This window comes from Conger conger, chromosome 1 (genome assembly GCF_963514075.1).
Source record: "Conger conger chromosome 1, fConCon1.1, whole genome shotgun sequence".
Lineage (NCBI taxonomy): Eukaryota > Metazoa > Chordata > Actinopteri > Anguilliformes > Congridae > Conger > Conger conger.
The window spans coordinates 71,716,245-71,729,323 of NC_083760.1; the positions used below are offsets into that span (position 1 = coordinate 71,716,245).

General features: G+C 39.7%; 1 protein-coding gene across 2 annotated transcripts in view; it reads right to left on the minus strand.

Moving 5' to 3' along the window:
* gabbr1a (gamma-aminobutyric acid (GABA) B receptor, 1a) overlaps positions 1-13,079 on the minus strand; it is a 58,898-nt gene that overhangs the window by 35,265 nt on the left and 10,554 nt on the right. For both annotated transcript variants that reach the window (XM_061252629.1, XM_061252622.1), the window contains exons 5-6: positions 11,987-12,172; positions 9,419-9,436 (exon numbers count right to left, since the gene is read on the minus strand). In XM_061252629.1, coding sequence (XP_061108613.1) covers positions 9,419-9,436; positions 11,987-12,172 — 204 coding nt within the window. The remainder of the gene's footprint in view (positions 1-9,418; positions 9,437-11,986; positions 12,173-13,079) is intronic.

Here is a 13,079-nt window from a genome sequence, read left to right on the forward strand (position 1 = left end):
TGCCCCCCTCTATCCCAGATCCTCAATGTAATAATGTTAATGTACTCTGCAGTACTTTGATGAAATACACACTAATCTCTCAGATTGGCTGTCTGAGCATTTGGCTAAAACCCGCTCTACATAGCACTTCAACTGCCACTAGTAGGTTTTCTATTTTTCTCATTTTTCATGTTTCATTCGCTTTGACATTTTTATTGTGTTCAACTTAGTCACTGCACATTTTTATCCTGCTGCCACTGCAACACTTGAAATGAGAGAATTAATATACACTCAGTGACCACTATATTAGGCAGACCTGTACACCAGCTTGTTAATGCAAATTATATTTAAAAAATATATAAATATATAAAAATATAATCTGCCAATCATGTGGCAGCAACTAAATGGTCAGGAGGTTCAGCTATTTTTCAGACCAGATTTCGGAATGGGGAAGACATGATTGGTGCTGAACAGGGTGGTTTCAGTATCTCAGAAACTGCTGATCTTCACACACAACAGTCTCTGGAATTTGCAGAGAATGGTGCAAGAAAACATCCAGTGAGCAGTAGTTCTGCAGGCCAAAACATAATGTTAATGAAGGAGGTCAGAGGAGAAGGGCCAGGAAGGTGAGAGTAATGCAAATAACCACAGCGGTATGCAGAAGAGCATCTCTGAACACTCAATTTGTCAAAACCTCTAAGTGGATAGGCTACAGCAGCAGAAGACCAATAGGCAAAAACAATAAGTCTAATAAATGCCTAATAAAGTGCTCAGTGAGTGTATTTGCCCAGAAAACTAGTTCAGAACACTTTGACCAGAGCCCAGAACACTAGCTACTACCCTAAACATTTCCTTTATTGATATTACTCCAATCCTTGTGAATAAAAAGCACTTCTAATGAAGAAAGCTGCAAAGCGCCGGGTACTGAATGATGGATGAGACATTTAAGCGAATCCAAAAGAAGGCACTTAACCTGGACTGCATGCTTTGGAGATATCCCAGCTCAATAAGTAGACTACCAAGCAAATAAATCTCAATGTTAATAATAGAAGTAGTTTAGACAAGTGGGATATGTGAGAAGTGTGCCTCACTGAGATGTCTGACACAGGAGAGGATTATAGTGAGAGCTAGCCAATCCGCTGCTTTCTGAGAGCTCCACATGTATCTCCATGGCATTTGGCCTCTCTCCCCCCCACTGGCACTTCCTCTCTCATTCCTGCAGAGCAGCATTAATAATTCACACGTGATCTTTAGTTTTGATTTAATGAATAAAAGGTGTATAGCCAAACACACACACGCACATACACACATGCACAGACACTCTCACACGCACACATTACGTACACACGCACACACACGCAAACACGCACATGTACACATGCATACACACACACAAACACATGCAAACACACACGAACGCAAACACAGGCACACACAGAGGCAAATGAACATCTCCCTCTTTTTAAGGTCCTCTTTTTTGCTCTTGCAAACTGAGAGAAGGTATGCAAAGCAAAACCTGTACATCTGAAAATCCTGTTTTGAGTCAGCGACCGAGAATACGGCTGGATTATGAAGAAGGGGCCTTTTTCTCTGCTTTGTTCTTGTGCATTTATGATTGTGCCGGCCCACACAGTTCCACACACAGATAGGGCCGAGTATTAACCTTTCCCCTGTGGAGAATGCAATAAGTGGGAGGTGAAGGCATGCTGAGAACCAGGAGGTGTATCCTCACTGATTCACTGCAGAAGAACAAAACACTCCGAGACTGAGCACCGGGAGAGCGAGGGTTAATGTAAGATGAATCGATATGACAGCAAACTGGACAGTACAGCGAATCACATCAGCAATACACCGAAATAGACTCATTAAACAAAAGTCGATAGATTTTTTTCTTTTTTGTTAAATATAAATATTATATTGAAATGAGATGCGCCTTTTTTATATTGGCTAAATTGCTTGACCCAGTCGGTTGGTGGTTCAATGACCCCACTGTAACAACAAAAAGGTCTGTACAGCTGTGGGTCCTTGGGCAAGGCCCTTATCCACACATTGCTCCAGGTGGGATTGGCCCCACCTGGAGCAATTCAACTCAACTGCAAGTCACTTTTCATAAAAGCATGAGCTAAGTAACTGTAATGTACAGTAATCAGGACAGATTACAGTACTTATTTGGCATGCAATCCAGTTTTACAATAGACATTTACTGCATAGTGGATACAGCAGTTGATAATGTATAATGATGCCCCTATTCCCACTGGTTATGACTCTGTTATAGTGACAACACACTCCTTCATGGATGAGAGCTTTGGGCATTGTGTTTAACCACACCCATCATACCAGCGTGAAAACACATGCTTACTTGCACACTTGGAGATAATATTAAGACAGACTGAATTAATTATGAAACAGTATTTCTACTGTAGTACACTTTTGGTTGATACTCTTCGAACTGAGTTTAGGTGATTTTTCTCTGCACAAAAAATGTATTTTCTCAGCATAAATGGTGTCAACATTGACACACTCTTTTTCACTTCTTTGCAGCAAGTTTCTGAAAGAAGCACTGTTGGTGACAGTCTAAATTTAACATGCAACCTTTTGATGAAGAATGGATTTATTTATGCTCTGTGTCAGATGATAAATTATAAATTTATGCCTCGCGTCTAATCAGCAGGTCGGACCTACCATTACCTTCCATTTGTATTCAAAATATTTTTGTACATGTTAAGATGGATATCGAAGGCAGCAAGGGAGTCAGTCCTACAGGTACAGAATAGTAGCTACCCCAATGCAACTGTAAAATAATGTGTGTGAGAGAGCATGTAAAATGCCATGTGCAGTCTTTGTTCAGAAACATGATTTCCATACTTCAGGGCCATGGTTTAGAAGTTTCAGACCATTTCTGACCAATAAAATAAATACAATTTTTGCCAGTTATGTTATTAGGATACTTTTAGCAACCATTTTCTCACATCTTACATCTATTTTGTACAGTGACACAACCATTATCGCTTCCTCCTGCCTCCTTTTGAGTATAACATATCTATGTGGCTGGCAGATCATGTTGAATGTTTACCATTCAAATGTAATCTTGTCATACAAGGCCATTTTAAAATTTATATAATTCCATTTGCTCATCTCAGGAGACAACTGGTGATCATATCTCAGAACAGATTGAATGAATATGTTAAAATGCCTGTGAATCATATTTGTACAATTGTATCCTTTATCATGAAAAATCAGTGCCTATTGTGTTATATTTATTTTATATAATTTATATATTGTACATAGTTTAGTTTCAGAGATTAAAACTGTGAGTATTTTGTGAGTAATTGATTTATCCCACAATGCATTCTTGCATGGTATTTGTAAATAATGGATTTACTTTCCATATGTATTTATCATACACGGTCAAGGTTACTCGCCCAAGGTATAAGTTAAGGTATAAGGCCATCTTTACTAGCATGTTCTGTAGTATAATAGCACCTCTCTGTGGTGGCCATGAGACCTGCACCTTCAATAAGTATTCTACCATGATGCTTGCAGTCAAATATTCTCATGCTTGACCTTCTGAACAATATTTGTTTCATTAGATTTGAACAAAAAATTATATATAGGGTAAATCACTGGATGTTGCTTCCGGAAAAAACTGCATTATTTGAGATGGATCGTGTTGACAGAATCAAGTTTTATATAGTGTATTTATACGCCTACTTATTCATGCAATTAAATCGGCGAATTTTATGGCAGCAGTACAATGCATAAAATCATGCAGATATGGTTCAGGTGCTTCAGTTAATGTTCACATCAATCATCAGACAGGGAAAAAATTTGATCTCAGTGATTTTGATGGTGGCATGATTGTTGGTGCCAGACGGGCTGATTTGAGTATTTCTGTAACTGCTGATCTCCTGGGATTTTCATGCACAACAGTCTCTAGAGTTTATTAGAATGGTGTGAAAAACAAAAACCATCAGTTCTGCAGACAGAAACGTCTTGTTAATGAGAGAGGTCAACATAGAATGGCCAGACTGGTTCGAGCTACAACAGCAGAAGACCATGTCGGGTTCCACTTGTGTCAGCCAAGAGCAGAAGGCTATGGCGGCAGTGGGAAAAGGTCACCAAAACTGGAAATTTGAAGACTGGAAAAATGTAGCCTGGTCTGATGAATCTTCATTTCTACTGAGGCATACAGATGGTAGGGTCAGAATTTGGCACCAATAGCATGGACCCAACCTGCCTTGTGTCAACAGTCCAGGCTGGTGGCGGTGGTGTGATGGTGTGGGGAATCTTTTCTTGGCACACTTTAGGCCCGTTTATACCAATCAATCATCGTTTGAATGTTGCAGCCTATTTGAGTATTGTTGTTGACCATGTGCATCCCTTCATGCCAAAAATGGACCCATCTTCTAATGCCTACTTCCAGCATGATAATGCACCATGTCACAAAGCAAAATTTGTTTCAAACTGGTTTCATGAACGTGACAATAACTTCACTGCTCTTCAGTGGCCTCCCATTCACCGGATACAAATGCAATAGAACACCTTTGGTATGTGGTAGAATGGGAGATTCTCAGCTTGAATGTGCAGCTGACAGATATTATGTGGTACAATCATGGAACATAATCCCTTTGTTTTGAGAGCAAAGAGAGGCCCTACCCAGTATTAGTATACTGTTCCTAATAAAGTGCTCAGTGAGTGTGCAGATATACACAGTGTTATGCCAAGCAACTTATGCCATCACTGAAATCTTGTCATGACTCCAGTTTAATGTGTGGGGAATGCAGTGGCTGCCAGCACAGTATCCAAGCATAACCTGATGTTCAAGGAGCTTTGGCAGCCTTCACATACTCTCTTCGATTTTTTGATACATTCACTCCTAATTATGTTCTACAGCAGTCTGAGACCAGCATGTGCCACAGCGCCTCTAGAGGTGAACTGCTGAATTACCTCCAGTGCAGCCCTGTTTCTGAGCCCCCACACTGAAAGACAAAATGTTCCTCTGTGTTATACTGTATAGGACTATTCCAGCAGTGTTGTCCTCACCATTGCCTCTTCATAGCAACTCTGAGGCCTTGTAATGTGGCTGTGCTTTATCCATTCTCACACTGAGCTTTTGCGTTCAAATACTATGACTAGGGCCGACTATGAGGTGGAAGCATTTGAAGAAGAAACGTTGCATGTCCACGAAAGCTCTTGTCCTTCTGACAAACAGCATTGCCGTGTCCTGGTTTAACAGTCTAAAACACCTTATTTCAAAACATGGTGAATTTGGAGCACACCTCAGCGTGAGTTTACCCTCTTTGCTTGCTTCACATTTCATCCTTTGAGTCTGCACAGAAATATTCTCATTGTGCGGTAATGCTTTGTACCTGCTACACCAAACACCCGAACCTCAACATCTACCAACACTGAAATTAGCTTCCTCCAAATAATCTTGAGGGAGATTCCCATTGGTTATCAAAGCCAGTGAGACTGCAGTATGCTATTTATGGCACCTACTCCTATTCTAAGATCCACATTCAAAACATATTCAAGACAAAGACAAAAGGAATAGGAGGTATATTTGAATTTGACATGACACAAACCATTCATGACGACATCGCAAAATGATCTTCAAAATGATCAAAGTGGATACTAGGCATCTTTATGAAGTAAGTGATGTAGGGTCTATGCATATTCCTGATTTACCCTCCAGTGTCTACACAATGACAAAAACTGCCAATCCAATCTGTTTTTAATTACCAGAGATACACTGCCATCTCTCTAAAGACTTGCCAGTTCTTCATTGTACAGATTGCACTATCTGACTGCTACTCTTCTCTTTGGCAGATTTTAATAGAACTTTTTTCATCCACTTCCAGCTTTTGCTTTCCCTCTAGGAGGCCCCACACACACATACATGCTGCAGTCTACATTTGGACCAAAAGTCAGTGTCTCTGTTGGCTGTGGCTTTATTAATTTGCCAATAAAAACTGGCACTGCACTGTAAAAACCATGGTAACCGTTCTACTCTGAAATCTTAGTGGTTTTTCGGTGTAGCTGTTTATCGCTAATGTGTTATCAGGCTGCTGCTACGCCCCTGCTATTGCTGCTCTATGATGGCATTGTAAGCCATGCTGGACAAAGCATCTGGCAAATAGATGAAAGTAATCTATTATTAAAAAATAATCATATTAATATGCAGTGGAGATAAAACGAGAAGTGCTTATTTAATGCTCTCATGTTGATTACAAATTGCAGAACACTCTAGTAGTTAAATATTTTGGCATACTTGTGATTGTATTCAATGATATCTCTGAAGAAAATGTCATACTTTCACTCCAATACATTTTCTCTGCCTCTTGTTATTTTTGTCAGCATTTCAAGAAGACTCCTTCTGGGTGGGTCTTTGGCAGATTGGTTGTTCCTTATTTTATGTTGTTAAGCTGTTTGCAGACACAGAAAATGTGGTGAGCCATCCTTTCAAGTGAATGAGCCCGATATAAGTACAATTCATCATCATTAACACAAACCTTCTGTTGTTATGGTAACCAACCATGAAGATCTGTTTGTCTGAACAGTACAGTATGCCCTGTACATGGTTGTACTTTGTGATGTAAGAGGTGTGATTCAGACCTAAACTTTTGCCATTCCCAAAAAAGACAGTAGGAGACATCCCACTTCTAGGCTTTGTTTGCTTTCCTTGTTTGTACACTTAATTTCTCTGCTTGTATAACAAATCCATCAATATAATATGCAGGTGCTGTAATCCCCAAATGAGAGATAATTGTAAAAAGGGATTGGCCCAAGCCAGTGAACATCAATGTTTGCATTTATTTGGGCACTTTTCACTTTTCAATCCTCTAAATAGTGCTATAAATTGCAGTGACTTGCAATTTTAGTTGGTGTATAGAATGTATATTACAAGCAAATTGTCATAAACAGCATACTGTACATGTGCACCTAATCATGAATTGATACACAATGGGTGGGTTGGGTACCTGTATTCGTTTTTACTGCCATTCTACCTGTAAACATTAGTATAATCTGTTCCATATATGTTTTTCCACATTGTTTTATTTGTTTGACATTTTCTGCTTACTATGTCCAGAATTTGCACAATCTGTACAGGTTATCATCAGATGTGATTGTCTAGCAGTTTTAAAAACATCAGGTTTTTTTATTGCATGCACTGAACAATGTGACTGAACTTGCAAAATAACAAAAATGTTGCAGAAAACACTCCACTGTATTTGTTTTCTGGCAGTATGTACCCTCTTAGGATTTAGTTCACTTGCCAAAATGTGTTGTAAACTGAATTATATTTAGAACAGAATACATTTGTAGTCAACACAACAAAACAATCCTATCCAATTACTGTTTGGCAAGATAACTGTTCCAACCTTGTCTCTGCCACAGTATAGTAATCTTTCAAACATCAGCATATAGATTTTTAATGTAGATGATCTTGCACTGCCCCTCACTGGTCCTAAGTGGTATAACATCCAATTATGACATATCTGGGCTCCCTACCCTAGTCCCCTCAACCCTGAAATATCTATAATCTCTCACACAAGCCTGCTATGCAGAGCCATTGTAAACATTGTTAGACCACCTCAGGTGCAAATATGTTATTTATTCTATTCTATACAAAATATTCTAGCTTCTTGGGCCTCTGCAGCCCACTCAAGCCTCCTCTAAAATTCCTCTAAATGCCCCATTATTCAGAACTGAGACCTTCCCAGGAAAATGAATGTCATTTGGTGCTGCATCAAACCACCTACCTATCGCTGTGTCTCACAAGCAAGTGCTTTCATCGCAGCAGGAACAAAATATATCACCTTAATCACAATGGTTGCCACTGCTGTCTACATGTTTATATTCATAAACTAGCTCACAAATACATTTCCTTTTTCTATGCTAAAGCTCAAAATAGCTGACATAGGTATCGTTCCCTTGTTTCTGTAATTTGTGCTATGAATACTCAATGAGTATTTCCAATAGAATCAGTTCTTTATATATGATCTAAGCACAATGGGCCCCATTTGTCAAACGTGAGCGGAATGTATTTGACCGGAAACAATGTTGTTAATAGGATCCGAACGGATTTTACAAGAGCTCTAAACTGCTAGTATTGTGTTCGGAACTGAAAACTCTGGTTGTAAAGATTGTTTTGTGCTTTTATTATTCCATTCATTCATATTTTATTTTGAGCGGGCCAAAACCGGGCCAATTATGCAGCGGCTTGTGAGTCATACTCTAGACACCTCCTTCCCTGTGGCTTCAAACGTATTGCAGTCCCCCTCCGTGGTGATTCCAGACAGCAATGTATCTCCTATAATTGGCCAGTGCATTCCTCCAGCGTACACAACTGGGTATTCCCCTGCCACTCTGACAGTCCCCTGACGCCCCTTTTCTGTTTATAGTTTTCTGTTTCTGCTGGTTAATGTCAAACCATGTTCGTGTTACCTGATGCATAGTGCATGGAACTTGAGTTTACAGAAGCTATATATTGCCAGGCTGTAGTCTTCTCCAGCTCTAGCAAACCACTGTTTACATTACTGAATAAAAATATGTATATATATATATGGCTTGTACTTCCATTAACAGCAATTCAATCTCTGACTAATTTATTAGACTTATTTCTTAGACTTATTAAGTCTTCTGCGGCTGTAGCCTATTCACTTAGAGGTCTGGTGCATCAGAGATGCTCTTCTGCATACCACTGTTGTAATGCGTGGTTTTTTGTATTACTGTCACCTTCCCGTCAGCTTTGACCAGTCCTTGGACTGCTCTCATTAACAAGGCATTTCTGCCCGCAGAATTGCTGCTCACTGGATGTTTTTTGTTTTTCGCACCATTCTCTGCAAACTCTAGAGACTGTTGTGTTTGAAAATCCCAGGAGATCAGCAGTTTCTGAGATACTTAAACCACCATGTCCGGCACCAACAATCATTTCAAGGTCAATGTGAACATTAACTGAAGCTCCTGACCCGTTTCTACATGATTGTATGCATTGCGCTGCTGCCACACAATTGGCTGATTAGATAATCGTATGAATAAGTAGGTGTACCGGTGTTCCTAATAAATTGCCTTTGAGAAATATATTGATAAATGAGGCCTGACGTGTTTGCTTCTTTGTATTTGTAACCATGCATTTTGTGATGATCTAAGCATACAGCCTTTAGAACACTAGTAGCAACATTGGGGAACTACATCAGAGAAGGAAGCAGAAGTCTTGTGCAATAGTTTATGGTACGGTTCTATCCAAGAGGGTGCTACACATTGGTGGTGTTTGAGTTCAGTTCACCTCCCTTTGCTGTGAAGCCCTATCGTTATTGTTCATTCACAATAGTGTACAGGCTTGAAGTAAATGTAAAAATCTGCTAACAAGGAGCAGTACTGGCAAGAATGTCACTTACTAGACTGAGACAAAAAAATAAACATTTGTTGCTCCTACCTGAGTAATGTCGGTCATCTTGGAGAGGGTGAGTGAAAGAAGAAAAGAGGGAAAGTAATATAAGTTAGTCACCAGTAGAGAGCCGGATTTACAGGATTTACAAGGAATCACAAGGAATCAATTCCTCAACAAAGTAACAAAACATTAAAATATGAATGAATTAAACAATTAAACCAAGTACTACTGGCCAACATAAAAGTAGTACATCTACATACAATGTAGTCCATAAATATTTGGACGGTGACACATTTTTGTTTTGGTTCTGCTCTTGAAATAAAACAATGACTATGGCAGATGTTTAGCTTTAATGTGTGGGATTTTACACTCATATTGGGTGAACGTATAGGAATTGTAGCCGTTTTTATACACAGTCCCCCTAATTTTAAGGGACTAAAAGCTGCTGCTTAATGTTTGTTGGACAGGTGTGTAAGTTTCATTGTTAGTTTATGTATAAAAGAGCTTGCAAAAGGAGTTGATTCTAGGAGTGCAATCTGCACTTGGAGTCTGTTGTTGTTGTCTCTCAACATGAGGGCCAAAGAAGAGTCAGTGCCATTCGAGCAGGCCATCATAAGGCTGAAAAATCTGAATAAATCAATCAGAGACATGAGCAAAAAAATAGATGTGTCAATTGTTTGGTACATTGTTAAGAAGCAAGAATGCACTGGTGGGTCCAGCAATGTCAAACGACCTGGTAGACCATGAAAGACCAGTGAAGTATAATCCTTGAATGGTGAAGTATAATCCTTTTGTAAGTGTTCAACAGATCCAGAATACTCTTCGGGATGGAGGTGTAGATTTATCAAAGACGACCATTATGAGGATACTACGCCAGCATAATCTCAGAGGGTTCAACACTAGATACAAACCCCCGGCAAGCCTCAAGAATAGAATGGCCAGGTTACAGTCTGCAAAACCGTACATTAAGAAATCAGTAGGGTTCTGGAACAAAGTGTTATGGACAGATGAGGAAAGATTAACCTGTACCAGAGTGATTGAAAGAGGAAAGTGTGGAGCAAACAGCCATCTGTCAAACATGGTGGAGGTAATGCTATGGCTTCGGTGATGTCACTGCTGACGGCAGCAGCAGAATGAACACCAAAATATGAAGAAACAGCTTCTGCTCAGATCCAAGCAAATGCCTCACAACTGATTGGATGATGCTTCATCATGCAGTTGGACAATGATCCAAAACAGCTAAAACAACCAAAGGATTTTTTCCAGGACCAAGCCCACACTGAATATAGCCCCCCAAAAGGAGCTGAAGAGGGCTGCAGTACAGGCCTGGCAGAACGCCATGGAAGATACCCAGCATCTGCTGATGTCTATGAGTCATAGACTTCAGGCAGTCATTAATTGCAAAGGATTTGCAACCAAATATTGAATATCATCACTTTATTTAAGTTCATTTGTCCGATTACTTTTGGTTCCCTAACAATTGGGAACTATAAAAAGGGCTGTAATTCCTACACGGTTCACCCAATATGGATGTAAAAACCCTTACATTAAAGCTGAAAGTCAGTACTTTTATTGCTCTATTTCAGAACAAAAAAATATTTACAGACTGCACTGTAAAACTACAAAAACAATCATGTGTAGTCAAAATATTAATTGTATCATCTACATTACTTTTGTACAGCTTTCTGAAATGAGCAAACCTTCTATCATACCACAAAGCTTATGCCAATTTTAATGATTGTTGATCTCTCAACTAATTCCCCCTCTCATGTTACGGTCCAATTTAATTACTATGAAAATAAGTCTGAAAGAATGGATTTGTTCTGTTATTTATTGGGGATTTCAGTGAAAGGATTTACTCTGCCTTTTGTTTGCATCAGTTTGTATCTTGAGATTACAAATAGGTAAGTACATAACATTTCACACGTGGACTTGCAGTAAATTCAGATGATACACTTAATGATAAAATTAGGCTGAATCCAGATTCTGATATCCCTCAGGATTAGCCCTCTGGATGGGAAAGATAGCAAGTGACCTTACTGCTAGAAAAGTATCCCAGAATGTTGCTTTTGCTGTACATATTACATTACATTATTGGCATTTGGCAGACGCTCCTATCCAGAGCGACGTACAACAAAGTGCATACCCATAACCAGGGATAAGTTCGCTGAAAGACCCTAGAGGGAAGTACAATTTCAACTGCTACCTGTACAACAAAGATAAGGACGAGGGCCTTTTTTTTTTTTTTTTTTTTTTGAGAACAAAGAAACAAACAAACAGAGCAAAAGTAACCAAAGTTAACTATCCAAACACTGCTTACCTAGCCAACTAAAAATACCGATACACAAAGCAAGTCACAGAGACAACAATTAAGGTTCACAGGGAGGTAGGGAGGGATGGGGAGAGGTGCTGCTTGAAGAGGTGTGTCTTCAGCTTGCGCTTGAAGGTGGGGAGAGATTCTACAGATTCTACAGTTCTACAGTTCTACTCCATCGTGTTCTTCATCTGAATATTTAAAGTTTTTCTTTCTGGCGATTTATACAAACAAACGCACAGACGTACACACACAGCTCTGACCCTGGTTAAACACACAGTGCAGACGCATACACTCACAGTTGCAGGCTGGTTTGGGTGAGTCCCACTTCCCCAGCTTCGTACAGAGAGTAGAGTTTCGGCCCTCCAGAATGAACCCGCCCAGGCAGGTGTAGTGCAGCATTGTGCCTTCCACTGGGGGCCCTGGGGGCCAGGCTGCCACCTGCCCATTTTCCAGAGACGTCCACACGCGTGGGCACAGCAGCACTAGCACAGAGAGGGAAGGAAGCTCAGTATAGGCACTCTGGAGGACTGCTGCACATCAACTTACTGGAGAAAACATGGTCATTTCCCCATTACCTAAGTTTAAACACAGTGTTTCCCCTACATTCAAACAGCAGCAGCAGGCTGCTACTACAAGGTTCTCACCGCCACTGCAATCAAGTGCATAAAATGATCACATTTCTCATCAATAACCTGTGTGTCATCTCACGGAGCACAGCTCTAACACACGCTCCCCAACACACAGCCTGTCCCAAGCTAGTCAGAAGTTATGACACTCAGCCTAAGTTCAGACAGTGAGCTGATGCCAAGGCAAACAAAATTGCAATTTGGTGCGGCAAAGAGCGACTGAAGTCACATCAGATAAGCGAATAGCGAATTTTCATACGGTGACCTCATTTTGTTTATCATGTGCATGCTCGTATTTTGCAGGCCTCGTGTTTTCAATCATCATCTCTTCGGCAACGGTATAATAAACATTCTATTTTGGAGAGTGGTGGAGACACGCAAACATGAGTACATGAGCAATTACCCAATTACTCAAAACCTTCCTCTTCCTCTTGCCAAATAAAAGCAAAGTGTTTTGAGCGGAAATTTCTGGGGGGTTATTGTTGTTTTCTTTCACAATGTATAATGAAAATATTTTTTATGTTTTATTTATCAAAAAGACGTTGCTGTTAGCAAGAAGATACAGACAGTATTCTGCGATTAGTATGTACATGAACTTTTGTTATGTATTGCATTAGCAGAAACCTTTTTGTTTGCATAGGTTCATTAGACAAGTCTACATGACAATATGTATAAAACTTAAATTTGATCAATAAGCCATCTCTAATGTTCCTATTAATACATGAATATAATTGCTGTAATATAAATAAATGTACACTCACTG